This window comes from Phycodurus eques, chromosome 6 (assembly GCF_024500275.1).
Source record: "Phycodurus eques isolate BA_2022a chromosome 6, UOR_Pequ_1.1, whole genome shotgun sequence".
NCBI classification, from domain to species: Eukaryota; Metazoa; Chordata; class Actinopteri; order Syngnathiformes; family Syngnathidae; genus Phycodurus; species Phycodurus eques.
This window is the reverse complement of record NC_084530.1, coordinates 26,825,677-26,851,622: the sequence shown is the minus strand read 5'-3', so window position 1 is coordinate 26,851,622 and position 25,946 is coordinate 26,825,677. Positions and strand designations below refer to the sequence as shown.

General features: G+C 42.7%; 4 protein-coding genes and 1 long non-coding RNA gene across 7 annotated transcripts; 2 read left to right on the top strand and 3 right to left on the bottom strand.

The window, feature by feature from the left end:
• Positions 1–1,736: 1,736 nt before the first annotated feature.
• On the top strand, positions 1,737–8,725 carry LOC133404007 (N-acyl-aromatic-L-amino acid amidohydrolase (carboxylate-forming) B-like). Its single transcript, XM_061679548.1, has 7 exons — positions 1,737–1,912; positions 4,196–4,422; positions 4,508–4,700; positions 5,393–5,486; positions 5,713–5,820; positions 7,849–7,961; positions 8,086–8,725. Exons 2-7 carry the CDS (start codon positions 4,196–4,198, stop codon positions 8,278–8,280), a joined length of 930 nt encoding a protein of 309 aa, XP_061535532.1. The 5' UTR covers positions 1,737–1,912; the 3' UTR covers positions 8,281–8,725.
• On the bottom strand, positions 2,803–14,637 carry cldnd1b (claudin domain containing 1b). 3 transcript variants are annotated; one of them, XM_061679549.1, is made up of 6 exons: positions 14,536–14,637; positions 13,645–13,971; positions 12,773–12,880; positions 12,272–12,409; positions 12,076–12,138; positions 9,540–10,273 (listed from the first exon to the last, which is right to left on the bottom strand). In XM_061679549.1, exons 2-6 carry the CDS (start codon positions 13,928–13,930, stop codon positions 10,053–10,055), a joined length of 816 nt encoding a protein of 271 aa, XP_061535533.1. In that variant the 5' UTR covers positions 13,931–13,971; positions 14,536–14,637; the 3' UTR covers positions 9,540–10,052. The 3 variants fall into 3 exon arrangements, with proteins under 3 accessions (XP_061535535.1, XP_061535533.1, XP_061535534.1); XM_061679551.1 differs by lacking the exons at positions 9,540–10,273; positions 12,076–12,138 and adding an exon at positions 2,803–3,265; XM_061679550.1 differs by lacking the exon at positions 12,076–12,138.
• A 479-nt stretch (positions 14,638–15,116) lies between these two features.
• glb1 (galactosidase, beta 1) lies at positions 15,117–23,072 on the bottom strand. Its single transcript, XM_061680078.1, has 16 exons — positions 21,926–23,072; positions 21,214–21,383; positions 20,899–21,049; positions 20,123–20,183; positions 19,717–19,811; positions 19,451–19,631; positions 19,329–19,387; positions 18,807–18,928; positions 18,115–18,155; positions 17,900–18,012; positions 17,748–17,822; positions 17,414–17,503; positions 16,957–17,070; positions 16,351–16,482; positions 15,868–16,107; positions 15,117–15,688 (listed from the first exon to the last, which is right to left on the bottom strand). The coding sequence occupies exons 1-16, from the start codon at positions 21,974–21,976 to the stop codon at positions 15,437–15,439; spliced, it is 1,947 nt and encodes a 648-aa protein (XP_061536062.1). The 5' UTR covers positions 21,977–23,072; the 3' UTR covers positions 15,117–15,436.
• ccdc86 (coiled-coil domain containing 86) lies at positions 22,463–25,114 on the top strand. The gene is made up of 4 exons (XM_061680077.1): positions 22,463–23,118; positions 23,824–23,953; positions 24,030–24,104; positions 24,741–25,114. The coding sequence occupies exons 1-4, from the start codon at positions 22,511–22,513 to the stop codon at positions 24,891–24,893; spliced, it is 966 nt and encodes a 321-aa protein (XP_061536061.1). The 5' UTR covers positions 22,463–22,510; the 3' UTR covers positions 24,894–25,114.
• Positions 24,808–25,903, bottom strand: LOC133404315 (uncharacterized). Its single transcript, XR_009768804.1, has 2 exons — positions 25,757–25,903; positions 24,808–25,318 (listed from the first exon to the last, which is right to left on the bottom strand). It is a non-coding gene; the product is annotated as an uncharacterized LOC133404315 (long non-coding RNA).
• Positions 25,904–25,946: the final 43 nt, after the last annotated feature.

The following is a 25,946-nucleotide window of genomic DNA, read 5'->3' as shown; positions in this document are numbered from 1 at the left end:
CCTCCACTGTAACCGCTGTATTTATACAGAATAGTGGGGAACGCGTGACTCGCGCCGGACGCCCGAGTCCGTCATTGGCCGTAGTTTTAACCATACTGAGAGAAAAAAAAATAATTAAAACATCTGGAAAAGGTGTAAAACACTTCAACTCCACATCAAATAGCGCAACACCTGACAGTGTACACCAGGGCACTGTTCACACTGCAAGGGAAAAAAAAAATAATCCTCTCAGCAAGACCTCATGACCTCTTTTCCCCACCTTAAATGTCACCGTTCTGTTCCCCTCCCTGCACCGCCTGCTCCCAAAGCTAAAAAGGTCACGGCCTCTGAAGTTCATTAATGGAATTCCCAACTCTTCCTGTATGTCACATGAATAAGTCAGCTGTCGTTTAATCTCAGGGGGGAGGCCGCAGGGGGGAAATATGAACGGTGCTGCATCACATGCAGAGCTATTTCTAATATGGGTGAAAATTTTGACTTCTACAACCAAACCAATAATTAACTCTTTCTTTTTTTTAAAAAAAAAATCTCACTGACTGTCTATTGACATATTTTTTTTTTTGTCACGGCAGAATCTTTTTCAAGACTAAAATGGTGCCATCTCCTGGTCATTCATTGTAAAACATTGTAAAACATCCTCAAGAATGACAATTGTATTTATTGTCAGTACAACCTTTTTTCTTATATTGCTAATTAGTCTTTCTGCAGCCAACCAAGGGAGCATCCACTTCTTGAAATTAGAATGTAATTCTAGTCCATGGTCAGCAGAGGGCATCTCCACTTCTTCAAAGATGAGCAGTTTCACTGACATGAAATTGCTTCCTTGTCCAAAAATGTCATCTGGTAGAAAACATTAAAATAAATAAATAAAGTGTTAAACCAAACAAAGAATGGCTTTTATGAGGTTTGTGGTTTCCCTAAAATTACTGGAAATAGATTTCTTTTCCTGTAACTCGGTAATATGTTGGTCTTCCATTTTTTATTTTTTTTTAAATGTGGAATATTACTATTCGTTCCTCTAGTCCAGCAATAATCCGGAAAGGATTGTGTTGGGCCTTGTAGCAGTTCTACGGTATTAAAATATACAAGGGGCCCTGGGTTTACGACGGAGTTCTGTTCAGACAGCAGCGCCGTACAGTTACCTGAATTTTTATGCAAGTCAAAACGCACCGTTGTCGAGTGGAAGTAGTAAAGTTATAACTAGAGTAAATTCTTGTATGAAAAAAAATGCAATACAGATTACCATGACATGAATGACTGAGATTCTACACGGACATACTTGTATGATAAAACATTTATCGGTCATAAACACAAAACAGTCATATGAAAAACGGCAAGTACAGCGGCAACCGAGCATGCTTTCGTGTGCCGTTTGACGTCATGTTCTTACGTCGGTCGCTCTGTAAATTCTTTGCGTTCCATCTGTAACCTCGAAGCGCTGTATATAAACGGAGAAGACCCTGTTTCTAATTCACCATGAAAAGCCCTCCCCCAAATGTATACTTCTTTTTTACCTATTGCACAATGGAGGTAAACGTTTAGCCCTTTCCAAGTCATGTCCGTAGTTTATTAAGACACTGCTTGTTTTACAACCAACAACTTTACGAGTGACTTCAGGGAACATCCAGAGCTGCTTCTATTAGTTTTAATAGAGGACGGGGAGCATGTACTTCCTCTGACATCACAAAGTGAAACGTGAGCTGCGAGAGGAGGGCCTTCATAACCCAAGCCAGCAAGTGGGAGTGACAGGATCGGAGAAGTAACTGGGGCTGAGTCTCTGCTCACTTTCTACCGCCACGCATACATATTTAAGAGCTCCTGTAAGACTCCAGTTGACGAAGAGCATAACTCTGAAGATTGACAGGTCAACGAAACACTGCCACTGGTTACGAAGCTGGGTCCTGACAGACAGGTAGGGCCTGAGGCAAATATGATAACAGCATTTTGGCAGGTTGTAACAATTCTACTTGGCTTTTATGACAGGTGTGCAGCAGGGGAGGGTGGTAGGTACTGCATTGGAAGTGAAATGTTTCTAAATATATGCCGCCGTGGTACGCATCAGCCGGGTGTGGTCCAGTTCAGAATACTTAAAGAATTCCAGCTGTTGTTGGGAACTTAGACATGATGAAAGAGGTATATGAATATTTGACTTTATGTTCAAGATGTGACTCATGTCTGATAGGGGAGTGGGGAAAAGTCTGTTATTTCTTCCTATACTGAGCTCGCTACAGAGCAGCTGTGTGGTCCCCCTGTGGTGTGCACTGTTGATTTTGGAACAGTGAGTAGACTTTTGCAACAGCAGTTTGTCAGACGCTGTCTAAAGGACCCTGAAAAAAAGCCCATTTCTGTATGAATAAAACAATTGTCAAAAGGAAAATGAAAAAAACGTTCACATTTTATAAATGTATGCTGCCATCTAGAGGTGATGAAAAAGCTGTACACTTTCATTACAATATGCCACCGCCACCGAGAGGTTAGGAAAAAGGTGTACTTTCATTCTAATATGCCACCGCCACCTAGGTTATGAAAAAGGGATAGCACTACACTTTCATTCCAGTATGACTGCATGTACAACCCCAATTTCAATTAAGTTGGGACGTTGTGTTAAACATAAATACACTATGAATACATTACAAAGACAAGATAATTAATGTTCAAACTGACAAACTTTATTGTTTTTAACAAATAATCATTAACTTTAATTTTATGGCTGCAACATGTTCCAAAAAAGCTGGGACAGGTGGCAAAAAAGACTGAGAAAGTTGAGGAATGCTCATCAAACACCTGTTTGGAACATCCCACAGGTGAACAGGCTAATTGGGAACAGGTGGGTGCCATGATTGGGTATAAAAGAAGCTTCCCAGTATTGCTCAGTTATTCACAAGCAAAGATGGGGCGAAGTTCACCTCTTTGTGAACAAGTGCGTGAGAAAATAATCGAACAGTTTAAGGACAATGTTCCTCAACGTACAAAACGCAGCCCTACGGGGGGCACAAGCCAGTGCATACTGTAGGCCGGTCCCAAGCCCGGATAAATGCAGAGGATTGCGCCAGGAAGGGCATCCGGCTTAAAACTTTGCCAAACAAATATGAGCGTTCATCCAAAGAATTTCATACCGGATCGTTTGTGGCCCGGGTTAACAACGTCCGCCACAAGCGCTGTCAACCTGCAGGGCGCCGGTGGAAATTCAGCTACTGTGGGTCGAAGTCCAAGAAGAGTTGGAAAGCGGTGGTTGTGCCACTTTCCATCTTTGCCACCACTGGTTCTGTGATGCACAAAAAAAAAGACTCAAGCAAAAGAACGCGAAACTAATTGTAGAGTTATTCGCTTAAAGGGCTTAAGTCTTGCGTAATATGTCAAAGTTGACCTCAGAGTATTAAAGCCCATTTTTCTTGCTAATTGTGCAAAGGGGCATTCAACTGTAGTCAACTTTTTCATTTGTTGGAAAAGGTCATGAGTGAAATTCTCTGTATGATATGCACTTTAACTATGTGGAGTATGTGACAAAGTGTTATTTACATAACTCGTTGTCCAACTTTGTCAAACATCAAACCCAGAATTGCAAGGGAGTACAAAGTGATTGAAGACGCCAGCTATTTTAGCTCACTGCCTGAAGGGATTGGAAGAAAAAGTCGTATTAAAAACATACACACAAAAACATGAGGAAACCTTGATGAGTAAGTCAACAACGTCTCAATTGAAGGAGCTCTCTCTTTATAGACTATTTGAATAGATGAGTAAACTTGACAAACCAAAAAGTCTGGAGTTTAATCTTCTACCTCTTTGTATGAGTCACTCATTAAAGTCAATGACTCACGGCAAACGAGACTTTTGCACTCTGAATCTTGTAAGCAGCACAGTGGAAGACTAGTGGACAATTGGAGGGCATTCGCTGCCTTTCTCCCAAAGTCTGCTGGGATAGGCTCCAGCTCACCCAGACAACTGAGCACCGACTAACACTGCATCAATTTACGATTTCTCCGAGTCGCACGCCGTTCGTTGCTCGGTCGATTTCTTTGCTGAAATTGAAATGAAGTGAAACTGAATTATTTCCCACAGCACACCTGATGATCTCTCACGGCAAAGTAGTGGCTGCGAATCACTGCGTGAAAAGGATTTTGGGCTCAAGTTTGAGTCAGAGAACAACACAGTGCAAAGAGTGAAGTGAGCACAACTTGGTCTTTCCTGTCGACAGATGGAGCACATCTCTTTTCCACCGCTGTCGCGCGTCGCCATTTGCGGCGGTACGCACGGCAACGAGATGACGGGGGTGTACGTGGTGCGAGAGATGAAGAAAAAGAAGGTAGATAAGGTCGGCTGCGTGTCCGTCATGACAGTCCTTTCAAATCCAGAAGCTGTTAAAGTGTGTAGACGGTACATGGAAACAGATCTCAATCGTTGCTTCCCAGACGCTTTGCTGAGGTATGTTAGAATGGGAGAAAAAATTGCGACTTTCACATTTTGACCCTGCTCAAACTAAAACGTGTTGTGATTTCGCGACCTCCAGTGCGCCGCTAACGGCCTCCTCGCCGCACGAGATGAAGCGAGCTCACGAGCTGAACGCTCTGCTCGGGCCCAAAGGAAGCCCACAGGCCGTCAACTTGCTGTGCGACATCCACAACACCACCGCCAACATGGGTATATGCTTCATCTTTTACAGGTTTGACTGGATCGCCCTTCACCTTTTTAAATATGTACAGGTAAATCACACACACGTACACACTAAGCAGCATTGTGTTTGCGCCTTTTAGAATTATGGACAAAAGGTTCAGCCTCGATTTCATCAAACCATAACACAATTCCCCCCATATGCGTTAGAGAGATTTCAAGGCTTATTTCTTTATTTTTTGGTAAGATAAGGCTTCTGACTTTAAGTGGCGGCAGGGGTGTGCTGACTCCCATTTGGAATGTGATTGGTTAATTCTGAACACAGCCACCGGTTAGATGAGGTAGTGCGACCAAATTATTTCAGTGGTGTATTTTCACTTCCGCTCTTAAAAAGATTGAAGACGTTGTACAGGTCGAAGGTCACATTAGTGGTGGAAAAAAGTTTTTAAATGATTAATCTCGGCCTTATGTTTTATAACACAAAAATCTGACATTTTAACATGGGTGAGTAGACTTTTCATGTTAAGTAAGGTATAACCGCAGTTTACGTATTTAGCAATAAACCATTAAAGTGTGGTCCAGAGCTGGATTATATCCATAATCCCCATTTCATTTTTACTTAATTTGTTGATAACTGTGTGAACGTTAATGACAAAATACTATCACAGGCAGGAGGAATACACAGTATGACTAACTTGGCCACTCAAGCGGATGTATTGTGTTGTATCGCTTCTTTTGTAACATTTTACATTGGCACAAAGGTTGCAATATTTGTTTTTCTCAGAGTAAAACATCATTTGGGCCTGTGAGAGCGATCCAGTTTGACACACCGCTTTCTGAGGCCTACTCACTTGAATCTGTGGCCAAACATGGCTTCGGTAAGTGCGCGTGCGTTAATGTGTTAAATCGTCCACGTCAGTAGAAGAGCTGGAATTCAGCAATCCATTATCGCGTAAAAACTTCAGTGGTGTTCACAACTCCGTCACATCACACTGAAGTTTTTAGTGTACTATTTTTGTTGAAAATATTTATTTCATGTGTTTCAATTACTGCCTTATAACGGTTTCAAACCATTTTTGGTTCTCTTTCTCTTGTCGTACGCAGCGTTAGAGGTCGGACCTCAACCCACCGGAGTAGTCAGAGCAGACATTTACAACATGGTGACGGAAACGCTGGATCTCATCATGGAGTGGCTTGAACAATTCAATTCCGGTGAGCTCACCCAATTTACACAGGCAAAAAAGAACGTAAAACAATAATCAAAATGCAAATTCGAGCTACGACAGCAAAAAGTTTGAGAAAAAAAAGTTACTAAGAAAAAAAAAAGTTGCAATAATACGAGAAGTCGGAAAATTGCAAGAATAAAGTAATACTAAAGGGGGAAAAACGCAACATTACAAAAATAAAACATGTTATACCATGAAAATAATGTTCTGAAAAATCCTGGTATTTGCAATAGTTAGAGAAAAGCCGTAACTTTATGAGAATAAAGTTGTAATATCGGAATAACGTTATAATAGCAAGAAAAACTTTTGTAAAATAACAAGATTAGTGGTCATATTAATAGCAATTTAGTTTTACTATCATGAGAATAAAGTCATAAGTTATGAAAAACTTGCAAAACTACGAAAGTTGTAATCAAATGAGTAAACGTTTTAAAAGGTAAACAAAAGCAGACAAAGTTACAATATTAAAGTTATGAGAGTGTGAGAAAAAAAGACAAAGTTACAAGAATAAAGTTATACAAATAAAATCATAATACTGTGAGAAATGAGTGAAATTATTTGAGTTGTAGGTGAAAACAGACAGATGTAATTGCAATAATAAAGAAAATGCCAATGTTCTTGGTAAAAAAAAAAAAAAGAATTTTCATCTGTGTAGATTCTCAGTCACCTATCCATCTATCCATTTTCTACCGCTTATCCGAGGTCGGGTCGCGGGGGCAGTAGCTTTAGCAGGGACGCCCAGACTTCCCTCTCCCCAGCCACTTCATCCAGCTCTTCCGGGGGGATCCCGAGGCGTTCTCAGGCCAGCTGAAAGATGTAGTCTCTCCGGCGTGCCTGGGTCATCCCCGGGGTCTCCTCCCGATGTGGAGGAGCAGCGGCTCTACTCTGAGATCTTCCCGGATGACCGAGCTTCTCACCCTATCGCTAACGGAGAGCCCAGACACCCTGCGGAGGAAACTCATTTCGGCCGCTTATATCCGGGATCTTGTTCTTTCGGTCACGACCCACAGCTCGTGACCATAGGTGAGGGTAGGAACGTAGATCGACCGGTAAATTGAGAGCTTTGCTTTTCGGCTTAACTCCTTCTTTACCACAACGGACCGATACAAAGTCCGCATCACTTCAGACGCTGCACCGATTCGCCTGTCGATCTCCTGTTCCATTCTGCCCTCACTTGTGAACAAGACCCCAAGATACTTGAACTCCTCCACTTGGGGCAGGATCATCCCCGACTTGGAGAGGGCACGCCACCCTTTTCCGACTGATGACCATGGTCTCAGATTTGGAGGTGCCGATTCTCATTCCGGCCGCTTCACACTCGGCTGCGAACTGCTCCAGTGAGAGTTGGAGATCACGGCTTGATGAAGCCAACAGAACCACATCATCTGCAAAAAGCAGAGATGCAATACTGAGGCCACCAAACCGGACCCCCTTTACGCCTCGGCTGCGCCTAAAAATTCTGTCCATAAAAGTTATGAACAGAATCGGTGACAAAGGGCAGCCTTGGCGGAGTACAACCCTCACCGGAAACTCGTCTAACTTACTGCCGGATATGCGGACCAAACTCTGACTCCTGTGGGAGGGGCCATAGGGGTCGGGTGCAGTGCGAGCTGGGCAGTGGCCGAAGGCAGGGACCTCGGCGATCCGATCCCCGTCTACAGAAGCTGGCTCTAGGGACGTGGAACGTCACCTCTCTGGGAGGAAAGGAGCCCGAGCTGGTGTGTGAGGTCGAGAAGTTCCGACTAGATATAGTCGGACTCGCCTCCACACACAGCTTGGGCTCTGGTACCAGTCCTCTCGAGAGGGGTTGGACTCTCTCAGTCACCTAGGTCATAGTAATTGACAAAGGTTGACTCGTCGCAACCGGACTCTTTTGTTTGTTGCATTTTTGTGTGCTTTTTCTTGTTTTCTCAAAACCTTAAAAAAACGACTATTCAATCGACTCGTGCTATCAGGCTAACGATATCAAACTCTGCTTAAAGTCAAAGTGGTGACACTGTCGTCAATTTAACAGGAAGTGTGTTCGAGGGTGGCGAAGTGGAGGCATTCCGCAAGACCCAGTCCCTCGACTACCCGAGAGATCCGACCACCGACGAGATCACTGCTGCTATTCATCCCCAGCTGCAGGTACAGCACAGCTTGTGATTCTGTACTAGCCTGCTTCTAGCGATAAAGATCTCAGATTACAACTTGATTGATTTGGGAGCTCTGTGCTCTCAGTTTCCAAGTACTGTCCTATCTCGCTTGGCAGGACAATGACTTCAAGCTTCTCCGTGCCGGGGACCCCATTTTCTGGCCGTTCACTGGGGAGGCAGTGAAGTACGAAGGAGAGGAGGCCTACCCTTTCTTTGTCAACGAATGCGCCTACTACGAGAAGAAGGTTGCCTTCCATTTAGCTCGGAAGATCAGTATTAGCCTCCCGTCCATCAGTGTAAAGAAGAACTGAGCGGCCATTAAAGTAGTCATTTTAAATGGTAATTACAAAATACACGTTATTGAAGTAGTGGTGAGAAATCGAAGGAGCGAGGCTAACTGTTAAGCTGATCTGGTAACGTTGCCGTGGCAACTTAAGTGTGGTGAACAACTTGGGAGTCGCATTATACAACCACTCACACCAACCAGTTGCTACTTTAATTTCATATAACAACAGTGCAGGGTCGCTTTCTCATTGGCTCGTTTCTTGTCAAAGATAAGGATTTGCAACAGTAAATATTGGAAGAGGTTTAACGTATGATTGTCGGCCCTGCCCAATTTCCAAACAGATCGGGGAGGGGAAAAAAAGAAAAAAACAAACGCCTAAACAACCCAAACCACAAGATAATTGGTCACGACAATCATTCAGTCATTTAATAATCAGACTATGGCTGAATGATCAGAAAGGGGGGGAAAAATGCTCAATTTCAGTCCAATTATTAAAACCTGTGTGTGTGTGTACCTTGGACGGACGGCTATTTGGAATTGACTTGCAAATTTGCCGTTTCACACTTGTTTTAGAGGTATAACGGGCAGATAGTAGGAAGCCACTTATCATGGTATTAAGTTTTTTAACAACAACAACTCGTGGCCCTTTGTGTTGAAAACAATCGGCGGCATCAAGGTCCCTGCAAGGTACACTACATTTAATTTACACCTGCTTTTTTGTCTATTTCGTTCACTCCAGGAACGTGAACTACATGTATTTTTACATTCATTACTTTTATATATTTATATATACTGCAATCGAACCCCTCAAAGGGCTAATGTTTTTCTGCTTTGTGATAGTCAAGCTATCCTGCGTAATTACACAATGATTTTCGACTCACCAATGAATCTTTTAACACCGGGAAGATGATCAACACACTGTGTATGAAGTTTTTCAGTGCTGTTTTGAATTCCAGCAGAAACGGTCAATGTCACAGAAATGTTTTTGGATTTTTCTTTAAATTGAAGATGAAATGTACTTTTACACATTAACAAATCCAAAGCGATTGAAATTTAAATCTACTAATTTCAGAATCAGAATCATCTTTATTTGCCAAATATGTCCAAAACACACAAGGAATTTGTGTTTCTGACAATGATTTTTTTGGGTATGACAAAAACTATAAAATTAATCAAAAGTCTAGTTTGAGTAGAATATAGTGTTCTCAAATAAAATGTAATAAAAGGTTGTGACATATTTAACTGCCTAATCAACATTTATTTTGGACCCAAAAAGCACTCACATTGTCACACACGGTTTATTTTTCCATATACAAAATTTTAGCCTCTTTTAAAAGATTTCAACAGAATTGACCACAGTTGGGAATGCTCACCATTTCAAGTGGTTTTATCAAAAGTGAATGGCCATGAGAACAAAGTGAGCAGTAGCATACTGACATCAATCAGTTTTAACCATTGAGATTAACTGTATTAATAAACATTCGGGGATAAAGCATGATAAAAGTGGTTACAATTTTAAAAAAAAACTGCTGAAATGTGTTAGCATTGTGGTATTGATGACGAGGTTTAATTCAAAAAAGGTTAATGGCAAGGCGAAGAGCAGCAGTGAAACTGATGGCAACTAAAAGAAGGCAATCTCCAAAGCAACACAAGTAATAAATAATACAGCATGCACTCTTAGTGTAAAGCCTAATATAGTGAAGATGCGATACCACAAATGGATGTTGTGTAACGGCTACTATGAGCACTTTGTGTGCTCACTCTGCTTTTAGATTTTAATTGTTATCAGCCGGAATTTTAAGCCACCCTGTAGGCGATCATGCGCGTGTAGTTCTTGCGGTGGCTGCGGGCCGCCCAGAGGAACAAGGCGGACGCCATCATCTGCAGCGGGAAGGAGATGAGGGCGAGGTAGAGGGACCAGCCCAGCGACGACTCCACCCCCTCGGGCGGCCTGGCGTACTGGTGGAGGAGATCCACGCCGGCCAGGAAGCAGCACACGCTGCCCAGAGAGCACAGAGCTGACGAGAAAGCGGAGCGATGTCAGGGATGGGGGAGCCGCCACTTTGTTGACATCCGGTGGGGTTTTGTACCTGCGTGTTTGCGCCTTTACACACAAGAAAGCTCATTCGTTGTTCTTTGCGCTTCCGTTTACGAAGATGTGCTGTCCGGTTCCGTATGGAAAGCCGTTTCAGTATTTATTTGATATCCTTGATATCGATCTCAAGGTGCATGTACAAGTACGCTCTGTCATAACTGGCAAGACAATTCAGCGAACTACTAGAATGACTGTGTCTCACTCGTAATGTTTTTTTCCCCCCGAGGATTCCTTCCACCACTTGGCATCTGCGCGAGACAAGTACTACTACTACTGAAGCGCAAGATGTTAACTAGTAGAACTTTATAACATTACCAGTAGTGCTTGTCGCACACAGTTGTATACTAGTGCAATTTTGCCTCACCCCTAACATCTAGTTGGTCTACGAGTCGGGTTTGGTGATTAATTGATAAACCTTTTGTGTGTTGTTGTTATGGTAATGATGTCTAAGATGACACAAAGTGGTATCAGAGGAACCAAGTGGTCTTATTTATTAAGGCCTGACAGATATGGATTTTCTGGGACTAATATTTGGCAGATTAAATTCTGATAACCAATTAATCGGGCAATTAATTTAAAATATATATATAACGCATAAAACTATTTTTGGTCCCTTAAATAAAGATATATGTATTACAGGCATAACATTTTGCTGTTTTACAATACTTTGTCATTTAGTATTTATTTAACTTTCCGAATAAGAAAACTGAAAAATCAGCCGATTTTTTTTCATGTTAGTTGAAAGTCTTATTTGAATATATTTATCTGATGTTATAATGTGTGTGTAAAAAATATAAAATCGGGGGGGAAAAAACGGTCGATTATTACAGATTACAAAAGGGTTAATACTGGCCGATTAAATTGATCGGGCCCGACTGGTAAAGTGGACGATGGACCCTGACATTTATTGAGGCGTGCCATTTAGTACATACAGTAGAGGCCACTTATTCGTAGGCCATATGGTAAATACGGTTTTAAAAATACGGTTTCAACTGCTCGTGGTGGACTCAAAAGCTCAAAGTGAGTTCTCTATGTTCTTGTAGGGCTGGCCTTAACATCAATTTTCCACTAAATCTGATTTCCCATTTTAATAAATATTTCCCTCTTCACTTATAGAAAAAGTGAAAGGAAAAGACAATAAAAAGTTTTGCCCCATTTCAGGTTTGACTATTCTTTCACCAGTATTAACTTGTTTCAACTTCCCCAGAAATAACTGAAAACTGTGTTTTAATTCAAAGATAAGAAAACAAGTACTTCTTCCTCTTGGAAAAATGTCCCTCGAATCAAAACATATATGTAAACACTATCTTTAATAAATTGGAGTTTGAAATGGTCAACAATTTAACGTCATAAAATGAGCGGTGAAACCGCATGGCTCGGCTGGTCCATATTGTTGTTGTCAGCTCTCGCACTCTCTTCTCGTGTAGTGTTGTGAGGCAAGGCAATCTTTGCAAAATATTTGCTGACTTGAAGCACATACCTCGGATCTATGAATTAGCGTACTTATAACGTATAAGTGAGCACCATATCTTCGGCAGTGTTAAAGGCGATGGCGTTCCACCGGGCTCCTTTCTTATCATATGCAAGACAATGTAAAAAAATTTCAATACCCATGTTGTCTATTTCTTAGTGGTAATGAAACTCACAATTTTTTTTTTATTTTTTAAACAGCAATTAGTCACCAAAATACAGCAACCAAATTGCTAAATTGGCAACAGTACTTACTGTAAAATAGCACCTCTTTCAACCATGGTGTTAGTGAAAGCAGCACACATCGGCAGTGATGTGCTTTGAACCACGGAAGCCGGGGAGAAAAAAAAAATAAATCATCCTGACAAATAAAACTTATTCGAGAGATAAACGGAATCAAAATGTCCGCTTTCAGTGACTTCACCGTGTATCCTGGCGGCAGCGTTCTTACCTGCGAGAAGATGTAGCACACCCACGACCAGGGTGGGCTTGAAGCTGCGGCAGAGGCAAGCGCAAACGCCGACGAGGCCGCTGAGGAACACCAAGGCCAGAGACACCAGAGGCAGGAGAAACTGGCACCTCCACAAGTCTGCAAGAACATGTAAAAAAAAATAAAAATAAAAATAAAAGATGACTCTGGAATGGGAACTGTATTATAACTATGAACCCCCCACGATATAGTGGTTCAGTGTAGTACCACCAAAGACCAATCGAGGTCCTCAAGAAATTATTCCTTGATTCTGATAACTCCACAACAGAATCTACAGTTTGAAATAATTGCGCTAACAGTTAGCACTGAAAGTCAGATACAGGGGTCACATTTAAAAAAAAAAATATGAACTAGAATCCTTGCACATGTATGGCTTACAAGCCTGAAGTGGATGCTTGAGAATGCGGCTAAAAAGGGATTGAGCAGATATTACAAGAAGTGACACTGAATGAAAAGACTCACATGTCCTTAGCAGGTCCTCGTCACTGTTGTGGTTTCCAGGGTGTTTGTACTTTGGCAAGAACTGCTGAGGAAGAGTGAAGCGCTCACACTGCCTCTTAAATTTCGGATCTAAAGGGGGAAATAAACAGTCGAGCGGTACAATCTCCATCAGATATTGGCTAACAGGTAAATGACAAAGGATGTATCACTGACGTCGGGTAGAAACTTTCTCCAAAATAATCACTTTTCAGGAACCTCTCCCCATAAAATGGCATGTTTGTTGACCACTAACATTGCATCATAAAAGATGACAAGCCTTCTTCAAAACTTGGTCAATAATTTGAAAAACAATAACTAGCCAATAGTATCAAGCTGTGAAAAAATATGAAATTGACCAAATATGGACATAGGAGCTTTTGACCGCTGCCAGCGATATGCAGATTTGGATCAACAATAGCGTAGTAGGTCTCAAGTCTTCATTAAAATGCATTGCTAAAAAGTATATTTAGTACTATTGTAATCTGCTGTAACATTATGCACAGTTTGAACATGAACCTTGCACTGAATTATAGGAAATTAAAACTGTACTAAAATTATGATTCAATTCAAATATTGAATATAGGTCAAATAAAAAAAAATACCTAATTGTCTTGGGAAAAAAAAGTTCTAAAGACTTAAATGCAACTTTATTGTCCATAAAAGTTAAATGCAACTGAACACTAATTAATGTACTGTACTGTCACTCTAAAAGTGTTTTGCTATATGGTTGTTTCTTGCAAGAATATAAAATCATCTTTAAGCTTATCCAAGTCTCCTATAATTTATTTAAGTCATTTTACCTCACATTGACAGAGGACTAATAAAGCACGTTTCTAATGACTAATGACTCCTACCTGGCTCCTTGAACCAGTGGGACTGGCTGGGCACCAGGATGCACCACCACCACAGTCCCATGGTGCCGTTGAGGCGATACAAGGTCTCGCTGGAGGTCTTCTCGTCAAACTCTCCGTCAACTGAGTCGTCTCTCAACACAGAGGCGTTGCTGCCGTCGTGTGCGCCCGGCGGACTGCTGTACTGGTACCAGTGCTGGGTTCCCACGGCCACCGAGAGGTACACGGCGGCCAACAGGCTCAGCACGGAGCCGATGACCAGGGCTGTAGCGTAGCGGTTATCGACCATGGTATCAGCTCAGTGGTTGAACTGCTCCCTGGTGGAAAACACTAGCAGGGAAGCGGGATTGGTGGTTGGGTTGGATGGATCAATGGAAGGAACAAAGGAAGAACAGAAGAAAGAAATAAGCATACACAAATATTTGTTTAGTATGTATTTTATGACTGTATACCAATACTGATGAATCTTTGTAATTTTACACACATACCTACCAGTAGGACAACTACATGTTAATAGTGAGGCAAAACCGTGCACTATTTGACAGCTGTTTACTACTTACTACCTGTAGCATTATAACATTCTACTAGTTATCATCTAGCGCTTCACGACTAGTACTAGTGGTGCGCAGAAGTCAACTACTGCGCAGTTTTTCCTCACTAGTAATCTACTAGTATGTAGAAATCTTATTCAGTAGTGGGAATTTATTTTGATTTTTTTTTTTTACTATTAAGACAGTCGTTCAACTAATGCAGCTGTGTGCTAACGTCTGATCTGACGCTAATCACAGATACCTGTTAAAACATTTCGTTTATTATCTCACAAAACTTAGCGTTAACCTTAACCTTTTTTTGCATTAGCTGACATTATAAAACATATATTTGTAACGTTTCTACCTCATTCCTTGGCAAAAGCGTGGTTTCTTTCTTTCGTTTAAGTGGAAATAGAAAAGGCCATTTTTCTTCTTCTACGCATCTCCTTCTTCTTCGCCTATTACTTTAACGCTATCAACTGGTGTAAAATATATCACCGCCACCGTGCGGACAGAATAGTATTACACGAGCGCTGGCCCTTACACCAAAAGCACACCTACAGGTGCGTCTCAATAATTTTGAATGAGGTAGAAAGGATCATTTATTTCAGTAGTTCAATAAAAAAATTAGTATGTTGAAATGATTTTCCACAATATTTAAATTTCTTGAGAGGAACCAGTATACTTTTAAAAAAAAACATTTTTTGCTGTAATTAGGCAAATATAATGAAACAAGCGTGGGCAGTTTTGCCTGATTCTGTAATTTATAACTTCAGCTCTTTAAATACAGTATATCAATAATATACTTAAATCTTACCTTTTGTAACAATTGTTTTTGGCACATACACTTAAATTTATTCCATTTTCATAACAAAAACTATTGCTGTCTTTTAAGGTGAAGTATCCATCGTTGTTAAGTAGTCCAAAAATAAAGAAACATTTAAATCATTGTGCAGTATAATCCTTCCATTTTTATTAAAAGTCAATCCATTCAAATGCAGAAATAAAAAAAACAGGCAATTATACCACAACATGTAAAAAGTGTGTATTCCCTGATGTGTTTTTGGCATTCAAAACTATTATTTAGGCAAAATAATGATGAACCCATTGATGAAAGTTTAAAATGTCATTAATGTGGTAAAGTACTTCAGCACTTCTCCAGAAGACACATTGAATCATTAAAAGTCACAGCTATTTCTGCAATCAGTCACAAATCAAGTGACTGTTTTCAGCAAAATTTGCAAAACAGACTCTTCCCTTTATCATTAAAGCAAATGGGCTCTAAACGTCGGCCAGCGCTGCCGGCGGTCGTTCTGCACCGTCGCATTCAGGATGGGAGCGGTGGTGAACTCCACCGTGCACGGTCCCGAGAGGCAGGGGGTCGCCTCCAGCTCCAGGACCGTCACGTTGTTGGGGGCGTCGGTGCTGAGGATGCTGCCCGGCACGAAAAGAGTCAACTGGGGACCTCGCGACGGCCAGTAGCGTCCCAAATTGAAACCGTTGATCCAAACCTGCCCCTGAAGAGAACAGAAGACAGATTGCGTGAGAGTTAGATTTAACTGTATAAGTTTCAAACTGAGTACCACCTAAAGACAAAAAAAATCATAGGTCTCCAAGTACCACCATCTTGACTAACATTAACATGCCGTAGTCTAGTCGACATAGATGAAAACTTAAGTCATATGAGTAAACGTGCCTTGCGCCATTTGGACAGGCTGATGTAGGTATCCTGAGGGAGATCGGGGATGGCGTCGGGAATGAGGAAAGTTCCTACGTAGAAGGCCGGAAGTGAGAGGGCGGCGGGAGGGAGGGGGCCGGCCGACGTGGATTTCGTCTCCCAGAAGAGGCCCTGGCTGACCGCTTGGTCGATACTGAGGCTGTACATGGTCCACCCTTTGAGCGCGACATTGCCCAACGTCAGGTTGGTCACGAGGCCCTGCGCAAAGACAACACGTGCAAAGAATCTAGTCAAGTGATGATACACACTTGACTAGATTCTTGACTAGAAAAGACGTTGCTTGGATGGCAGCATATGTTTCTCCCAAACCTGTATGTTTCCTACCTTTATCCTGGCAAATTACCACATTCGACATTTATACATATATATTTACCCCCCTCTGCATTTGTCTGTACTGTATTGCCTAATGGATCAACCGGCCTCAAGTAAACAGTTACAAACCTTGAAGTCATTAATATATCTTCCGTAGTTGATCCGGCCCATGTTCTCCACCAGTATGTCCACTTGACTGCCAGCTTTGCCGGTCACGTTAATGCTTAGGACTTTGTTTCTCTCCAGAACGCCCGCAGCCACCTTGAAACAAAGTCAGCATGAATACGTGGCCATGTGTTTTGCTTATTACAAGTCTAACGTTTCAGTCTAACATTAGTATAGAGGAACCTCTAAAGTTCTATTCCGAGGGTTCCAATTCTGTCATATAAATCAGGGTGTCGCAGTCCAGCCCCATACAACGCCCATATTTAACATTTCATTGTGGGACACTGGCCAAATTAACATGTACGGCTTGATTGATCGGACCGGTAGTTAGTTAGTATAGCTGTGAAAAGTGTACCTCTATATTTGATCGATTGCACTTCTACAGCAAAATGTTCAATTGAATAGGCACTCCTACAAAAACAACAAATAATTCCATATTGTATAGCAACATTTTGTACAGCTAAAATGAAGACAAAAGTAGGCACGGGAAGGCCCCACTGACAATTACACTGCAAGGAGCGGAATGTATTTATTTATTTTATAATAAGAAGCAATCCATTGTGGACTCACCCCGTCCACAGACACATACGCTCGGTCATGGACTCCGTTCAGTGGCGACGCCAGCGGCGTGGGCGTGCTGCAATTCACCGGCAGCTCAGTCCTGTACAGCACATAGCCAAATGCCTACAGGACAGGACAAAGAGGCCCTTCAAAAGCAACGACACAAACATCCATCCAACGAACTGTTTTGCAACCAGACGTGTGAACGACCGATTAGTACGCGGGACGGTTTCGCCAAAGACACCGGACGACGACAACAACAACAAACAACCTATTGTTTTGGTATCAGTAGAAATAAGTTTAATTCCAGAAGCGTGTGAAGAAGAAATTGGATTTGAATAGTTTCATTGTCATTCATTGTCAAGAAAAAAAACCCAATTAAAACCAAAAATGAGATTTTTGTGATTTCAGTTGAAGGCCATATTGATATTAATATAGACAGCCACGTTCAAGCATAAGGAGCTACCTGGCTGAGGTCAGTGAACGTCTGAGGGAACACGCTCGCCACTGGACCAGAGAAGGAGATTGTCTCTAAGGCTTCGGACACCGTTTGCAGCTGTGGCAGAAGGAAAAACGTTAATTTAAGTTAAAGAAAGGTTTTCAACAGATTAGAATACAGTGGTGCCTTGAGTTTGTTTTCTTTTTTCCCCTCAGTGTAATTATAATGGCTGTCAATTACCCTCTGATTGTCATGATCCGTGGTCCCCATGCCCAAACTTGCTGCTTATTGCGATGTGAGTCGAATGGAGTTCACCTGCCACATACAGCGCTAGGTTCCGACTGCGAGTTTGTGTGCCTACCTGCTGCATTTTGACAGCACCGTAGGCAAACTTCGGACTTGATGGCGGTATGAGCCCTTGTGGTATTTCGCGGTACTGTTTGAGAGAAAAGATACGAGTCGCTTTTCGTGTCACGTGGAGAACGATGCAATGAAATGGATAAATTCGCATACCATTTTGATCACCTCCCGGATTGCAAAGTACTTCTCGGTGAGGTCTCCGGCCTCAGTGAGTGGAGCGTTGTAGTCGTAACTGGTCGGCTGCGTTGCGTAAGGCGAATTGGCACCTGAGGGGGGGGGGGGGGGGGGGGGTTCAACATGATCAGCTGCCATAAAATCTATGTTATTATTAACATCTTTTTGGAGTCCATCTTTTTTAATACACTGACCATTCCAGTATCCAAAGTTGGTCCCCCCAATGAACATGTACCTGTCACACGACAAAAGAGGATTTTCAAGACTACCGAGGACTCCAGAACACTTGAGACTGCTGAGAGAGTGAGGCATTTATACTAATGTTTTTCTCATAAAACAAAAACTTTTTTTCCCCTCAAAATATTACATCTGCAGTCACTTAATGTTGTCACTTTTTTTTCTCCGAGTATTTAGACTTAAAAATTCAAAAGCAAACACATTTTCATGACAATTGCAAGACGGAACGACATTGTCAATAATCAATAATCAATAATCGGTATCGACAAGTCCTCAAATGTAAGCGCTTGTACTCGGTCTGAAAAAAAGTTGTATTGGCCCTTCCCAATTTGTAAGAACTTAATTCTTGCAATATTATTTTTTTCCAAGTAAAATATTACAACTTCATTTTTGTTAAAGTTTTGACTTTCTCATAAATATTGTTTTTTCACCAATTGTTTCTTTGTTTTCATCTCTCTACTTCATATCTCCTTTTAACATTGTTATGTCTATTACTTTATTCTAATATATTCTTTTGTTACCCTGATACACTTTCATATAAATTACAGTACAAATCCCTCGCCTTGCTACTAATAAAATTGTGGTGTCTGTTCTGGTCTAATGTTGAATTGGGTCTAAAATGTGGACTCGCACAAATAAGAGGACTCACAGGTTGACGTTTGCACCCGTGGCCAGGATCTCGTTGAGGGTCAAGGCCACTTTTTTGGCCGAGACGGCGGAGTGAGGCCAGCCCCAGTGGTCCAGCCAGCCTGTGTAGTACTCAGAGTTCACCTGGAGGTGCAGAGGCGGGAAGGAAGACAGTGAGTCTCTCTCAAAAAAGGAGGTAACTCAAATCACTCTTATCATAAATCTTTCCCCGTTTCTTTGCTTCAATACACTTTGTTTTACAGTATGTTTACTTTCAGAGAAAACTTCAACCAGAAGTGGCAATAAAGAACTCGAAGCAAGCACACATGGCATCTTTTTTGAAGCATTGCTCAATAACTGCCAAACAAGGTACACGCCACCATCTTGCGGTTGTAACTCAACTCTTTACTCACAGCAAAAGGCAGAAAATCAGTATGTTGGGTCGCTCATAAGCCGAGGTACCACCATAGAATGCTAACTTGAGTCACAGGACAACAAGGTTCCCCGATATGACTAAGAAAGAGAAAACAAGGTAGAGGCTTGCCAAGGGTCCATGAGGTTCTGCATGTCGCTGCACTGCAAATGCTGCGGACACATTGGAACCTGAAATAAAGGGGGGGAGCATCAAGTCATTATTTGGGCCTCTTATTATCGCCGCTGACCAACCTGGGCCGAAGTCGACGGTGGCGTAGACGCCTTGGATGGCGCCGCACTTGAGGAAGCCCAGCGACGCGCCGTCGGTGGTGAACAGCACCGCGTCCTCGCCAAGGTAAGACCGCATTAGCTTGGAGAGGTGACGCATGTAGTTGTAGTCGCACGCAAAGTAGCTGCCGTATTCATTCTCCACCTGAACAACAACAACGGTGTTAATCCGTTATTATGGAAATGCTACAGTTGTCATAGAAACAGACAACAACGAGACACCAAAGCACCTGCACGCTGATGATAGGGCCGCCATTCTGATAGAGGAAACGCTTCATCATCGGCAGCAACTTGCTCATCCAGCTGTCCACTGCTGCTATGTAATCTGCAATAAACGGTGTATAATGCGGTGGTTAATGCTATGTGATTCAAACTAATATATTAGATGTACAGTGGACAGTGGGGATAGGGAAAGGGCTGAAGCGCAAATGGCGAAAATCCGCAGATAATTGTCGGCCATTATAATTGCACAGGGCAAGGGGGAACTTTTTTAGGGGTTTGTTCCCCCTTAAAAAAAATTCAAATGGAAGAAAATTGAAAAAAAAAACATTGAAAAAAAAATATGGAGAAAATTGAAAAGCCAATCCGTGACTCGGTTGTCCACTGTATATACAACTGCGACGCTCGGATTTTCACCTGGATCTGAAGAGCGCAGCACAATGTCTTTCTTCTGGAGAAGCCAGGCAGGCAGTCCTCCCTGGCGGACACATGTTGAACGTTGGTCATTTATTACTCTTTTAGTCACTGGCCACATCATAAGGTACACCATTACGTGAATAGAATAGGTGCAGTTCTTGCACCTCACGCACAGCCCAAAGCGAAAGTACAAGTTTCTGCTTCTCTCTCAATGCATCTACTGACGCCCAATGTAGTCTACGTTACTGTTACAATTTGTATGTATTCCCTAACATTTATTATCGTGTGTAAATGCCAAAAGGTGACTTCATACAGTTTGTATAAAGTGCTTGTGAGCATATTTGTTTGTCCATGTGAGACGTCACGTCAGTTTGTGCGAGCGTGTTATTTAAGCTAGTATGCTAGCTAATACTATTGATGAGCCTTATGTGAAGGTGGTTTGTTTGCGTTGAATAATTTAACTACTGAAAACAATAGTTTATGTAACGTGGGTTCACAATTGTGCATATGCTGGAAGCAAGGTGTTGATGCTTTATGATCCTCTCCATTTTAGGTGATTTGCTGCCACCTTGTGGCAGCTTAATGCAAGTACAAACCCTTTTTTTGGCGTGGGGACATCAATTCTCATCTGCAAATAGCCAGGGTTTAGTGTATTGTCTTTTTTTATAACGCTTGATGAGATAAGTGTACCTAATGAAATGGCCAGTGAGTGTATCGTAGTAGAAAAAGCAAGCAATGTAGGAAACGGATAGATGGACGGATGGAGTTTCTTTCACCATGTCCCACTCGGCACAAATATAAGGCCCCGGTCGAAGAATGACCAGTAGGCCAATATCCTGAGCCAGCTGAAGGAAATGTTCCAAATCTCTGTCTCCGCTGAAGTCGTACATGCCCGGAGACTCCTCGTGGAAGTTCCATGGAATATACCTGCGGTGGGAAATGAATTGCAGGGGATTCATTCTCAAAATATAAAACCGTGGCTCTTAAATGGCACAGCCATACCAAGGAAACAGGTTGTGTCATTTTTACAGCATTTGTACTGCCACGTTCTAGCAACAGCGGGACACGGGGTCAACGACGAGGTCACGTACGTCTGGACGGCATTCAGGCCCGCCATGTACATCTTAAGCAGCCGGTCCTTCCAGTAGGCCCTGGGGATCCTGCTGTAGTGGATGCTGCCCGAGATGTAGCGGAACTTCTCTCCATCCTTGCGGAAGCAGTCGTTCTGGTAGTCCACGCTGAAGGACGGAGGTGCGGCCAGCTGTCAACACACAGGCAAAAATACCTTTTATTGATGATTTATTGCAACGCGCACGCTCACTTGAGGAAAGACAATTCGTTCGGTTAAAACGTTCATGTTTTTTTTGGTTGTTTTTTTTAATGGCGTATCTGCTAACTTTAAGGATCTGTCAACTGAGTCAGGCAGTCAACTGAAATCAATGAGGCATGATTTTATTTAAAGGGGACAAAGGGCCTTTTTAAATCAATTGTACACAAATACAACGTTTTAAAAGTGTTTTCATGCGGATGCTGTAATTACGACTGTGTTAACGAAAGTTAGTGATATCAGTTTACGTACAGGTTCGGGTTACGTCACCGCAACAGGACGGCAACTCCGTCGTAAACCGAGTACCCTTTTTACGTTGTCCCTCTCATGAAGATAAATGTAGTAAACACCTAAACACCTCTATGTAGTGGTCAGTGAGCTTAATTGTAGGCAAGATGGTTGTTAAAGCGACGTGTGTGCTGGTACTGCTGAAGCGAAAATGTGGAGGATTTATTCGAAAAAGCAAAAGTTCTTACCGAGAGTCCAACGAGCAGCAGCAGGAAGTTTGCGAGTCCCAGCAGCGACATGACGAGTCTTCGCCTAAACCGGTTCCTGCTTCTTAAACAGCATAAAAGCGTACGTTTTTGATGAACTGGACTTCAAGTGTACGGGTTTGACTTTCATTATTTATCGAAGAGGAGAGGATGAAACATCATGCGGCATCTTGTGGTGCGGAAGTCTAATCATGTGATGCCATTTTTTAAGATGCTGCAATGACGCTTTTTGGACAACGGGTGGCACCATTACATTTACGACTGAAAATGGAGCCGCGTTTCAAAGCCACGAAGAAAAATAAGCTTTCGCTTTAAAACAATCTTGATTGAAAAACTCAATTTACAAGGAAAAACAGACAAAGAGTCATTAATGAATACATAATAAAATACAAAATAAACTTTTTTTTAAAATGAAGAGCATAAAACAAACGTTTTCTGGGCGGTTTTATACAGTTCACCCTCCTACCGAAAGATGGCAGTAATGAAAAGACGTTGTTTACAAAAAAACGGAAGTACGTAACAGCTACCGAGCCAGCTTACACGTGGGGAGAGCGTTGGAAAACAGACATGTCGGACAGCGGCGATACACAAGCGGCACGCGTAGCGGACGAAGATCAACACCCAGCGCTCATGACCATGCGGACCCGCAGCGGCCGCGTGGTGCGTCGCCCATCCGGACTCCAGAGAACCCCGGTGACTTCCGGCAGGAGGACCAGGAGGTTCGTCATACCGGAGCAGAAAGACCCGATGGAACAGGCGCCGGAGCCGGTCGAGGAGAAGCCAACAGTATGTGTCGAACCGGAGCCGGTCGAGGAGAAGCCCGCAGTATGTGTCCTACCGGAGCCGGTCGAGGAGAAGCCCGCAGTATGTGTCCTACCGGAGACTGTGGAGGAGAAGCCCGCAGTATGTATCGAACCGGAGACCGTGGAGGAGAAGCCTGCACTGTGTCTCGAGCCGGAGCCGGTGGAGCCTCGCACAGACGCCGCAGCAGAGGTGGACATAGCCGGCCAGGTGTCCAAGGCCGCCCCGGTAGAAAAAGCCCCAACGACACCGGAGACGGAGTCGCAATCCCCCAAGAAGAAGCCTCGTCTGGGGTCGAGTGTGAAAGCGACGGTGGTTATTCCTCTCGGGAAGCCAAAGTCAGGCAGAGTGTGGAAGGACCGCAACAAACAGAGGTGACGTCATAATGTATAATAATACTTAATGACAAGAAAAACATTGACGTTTACAAAATAATTTCAGTTGTAGACGCCTCCTTCAACTCAAGGCCTGCTACTCTGCAGTTGAGAGAGTCAATGATTGGTACTTTGCAGTTGAGTATAGGAACTCAATGGCTGCAGTTGAGCAAACAAACGCCCGGTGTTCCACAGTTGAGCACAAAAAGGCCTGCGACTCAACTGACGCCTAGGCTTTCGACACTTCGACCTGGTAAACGGTTGGCCTCCACTGCTTTCTCATTCGCTGACACCCACGTCACTCACCAGGCCCGGCCTTTCCAAAGCCACACGCATTCAAAGTCGAAAATACAGTGTGGAACTTGAGGATGGCCACCCCAAGTGGACAACAATAACACCTTTACCTCACGTGCACATTTTCCTTTCCGTCACTTTTGGTCAATAATGAAAATTAAATCAGATTAATCAATGGAATGAACATTAGAATGATTAATTCCCCCCTTGTACTCACTACAGTTGAGTAAATAAGCACCTGGTAATCTCTGGAGTTCAGTAAATGAATTCCAGGCACTCGCTCAAGTTGAGTAAATAAACCCCAAGATACTATTTGAGTTATTTGATGACTTTTAGAAGCTGACAAAGGCTTTTTTGTGTTGTGGACTAACCTGCTACTGCTGTCGTGTTTGCTTCCGCGTGTTTGTGTAGGTTCTCCGCGCTGGTACGAGACTCGTCGCTGTGTACCTCCTGGGAGAAGAAGATGCAGGCCAAGCGAGAGAAGCAGCTGGTGCAGAACTACATGTTGCAGCTGAAAGAGCAGAAAGCCAAAGTGAAAGAGGTATAACTCAGCAGCAGCAGCAACAACAATTACGCTCCATTCTCACTCACTCCCCTATGCCCCGACGCCTTCGCAGGACAAGCGGAAACGGCGAGAGGAGAACTTGAAGCGACGAGCGGAGAACGAACGCAAGGCGGAGGTCGTGCAAGTGGTACGTAGTCGTGCGTCCCTCGTGCCAATCGTCGTAATGACGATATTGGGGGGGAGTGGGGGTCCTTAGTTTAAGATGGAGTTTCGTTCCTACGTAGTGAAAGTAACCCGAATTTGTACACAGGTCGGACGGAACACGCAGTAGTCTATCACTAACCTACAATAACGCAGTTGGAAAGTCATTATTACAATATTTTTATGTTCAACACTTCTGGAGCATATATGTAAAACCAAACCGAGCTGGACCTCTTGTTCAGTCTTATAACTAGTTCATTGCGGACCGTTGGCAAAGCTCGAATGTCAGCGTCGTCGAAAACCGAGGACGCCTTTTATTGATTGTTACGGACAAAAACAGTAAATCGTCGATGCATTTTCAAACAAATTAGTTTTCCTATAACACCGTTAGATGTATTCCGTTACTCCCCAAGCCTGTTTAACAATATTGTTATTATTGCAGTTGTAGTCTACAGTGGTGTAGAACTGAACCACGTCATAGCGAAAGCTTGTTCCTAATATTTCGGCACCTCAAGAGTAGTTAAGGTGGCCAAAATATTTGGGACACCTCTCACTTTTATGAAGTGCACTTATACAGCAGCGAGATGGTGTACCTTTTTTTTTTTTTTGCTTCCGTCGTCAGATCCGAAACCCGGCGAAGATCAAGAGGATGAAGAAGAAGCAGCTGAGGCAGATTGAAAAGCGCGACACGCTCGCTCTGCTGGAAAAGTCCAAGAACAACAACCAGAACCAGAACAACAAAACCAAGCGAGCAAAGAAAAACAAGAACATTTGACCTGAAGACTTCTTGGCGTTCGTGCTGTTTCTCTACAGTTGATTTATGTACACAAGAGCTTAAAAGCTTTCTTATTAACCGTGCGAATCAAAACCTTTCAAATGTTCTGCACAAATAATGGAGTTGTTGCTGTACAGGTCCCTCAAGTTTGGTCTCAGGCTGGGGTTTTGGGTTCTCTTTGCATGACTTTGTTTTAAATAAAGTATTTCCTGTTCATCTTTTTCCCTTTGCCACAGCACGTTATAAATACACTGACTTCAATTTAGCAATACCAATACCAATACCATTTCACTTGCTCAAGACAAAACTGAATGGAAAATTCAGGAACTGAAGACAGTTGTGGTCGATGGTTGGCAGAACAACACCAGGGATGAAATCCAGCGTTTGGTGATGTCTACACGTTCCAGACTTCAGGCTGTAATTGACTGCAAAGGATTTGCAACCAAGTATCAAAAAGTGAAAGTTTGATTTATGATTGTTCATTTGTCCAATTACTTTTGGTCCCCTAAAAAGTGGAAGGCATATATACAAACTGCTGCATTTCCTACACATTTCACCGGGTTTGGATATACAAACCCTCAAATTAAAGCACATCTTGTTCGTTTCATTTCAATACTGTATTTTGAGGCAATTACAAAAAAAAAAAAAAAACGAAACATACTGCTCTCATTGTGGTTTTTTGTTTTAGAAAACCTTATAGTATCGTTGATGATCCAAAAAGTGGCATCTTATACAACTGTTGTTATGGAGGGAGAAAAACTCATGCACGAGTTTCGCTGACTTGTGGACAGTGAACGCAGTGACGTAGGTGCAAACGATTGAATGGGATAACGGATGACAGGTGCAGACAAAGCGGTTCCCACCTTTGTGCTCATTCCACGGATGCCTTCTTCTGCGGACAAGCGCGCTGAGACGGCGATGACGGGATTGTCAGCGGTGTGCGATGAACAGTGACGTCTTTGTCCGCGGCTGTTTTCTTTGCAAACGGGCCACGCCAAAATGATGCAATGACCTTAAAAAGAAAAGTACAGAGGTGAGCAAGGCGGAAGGAAT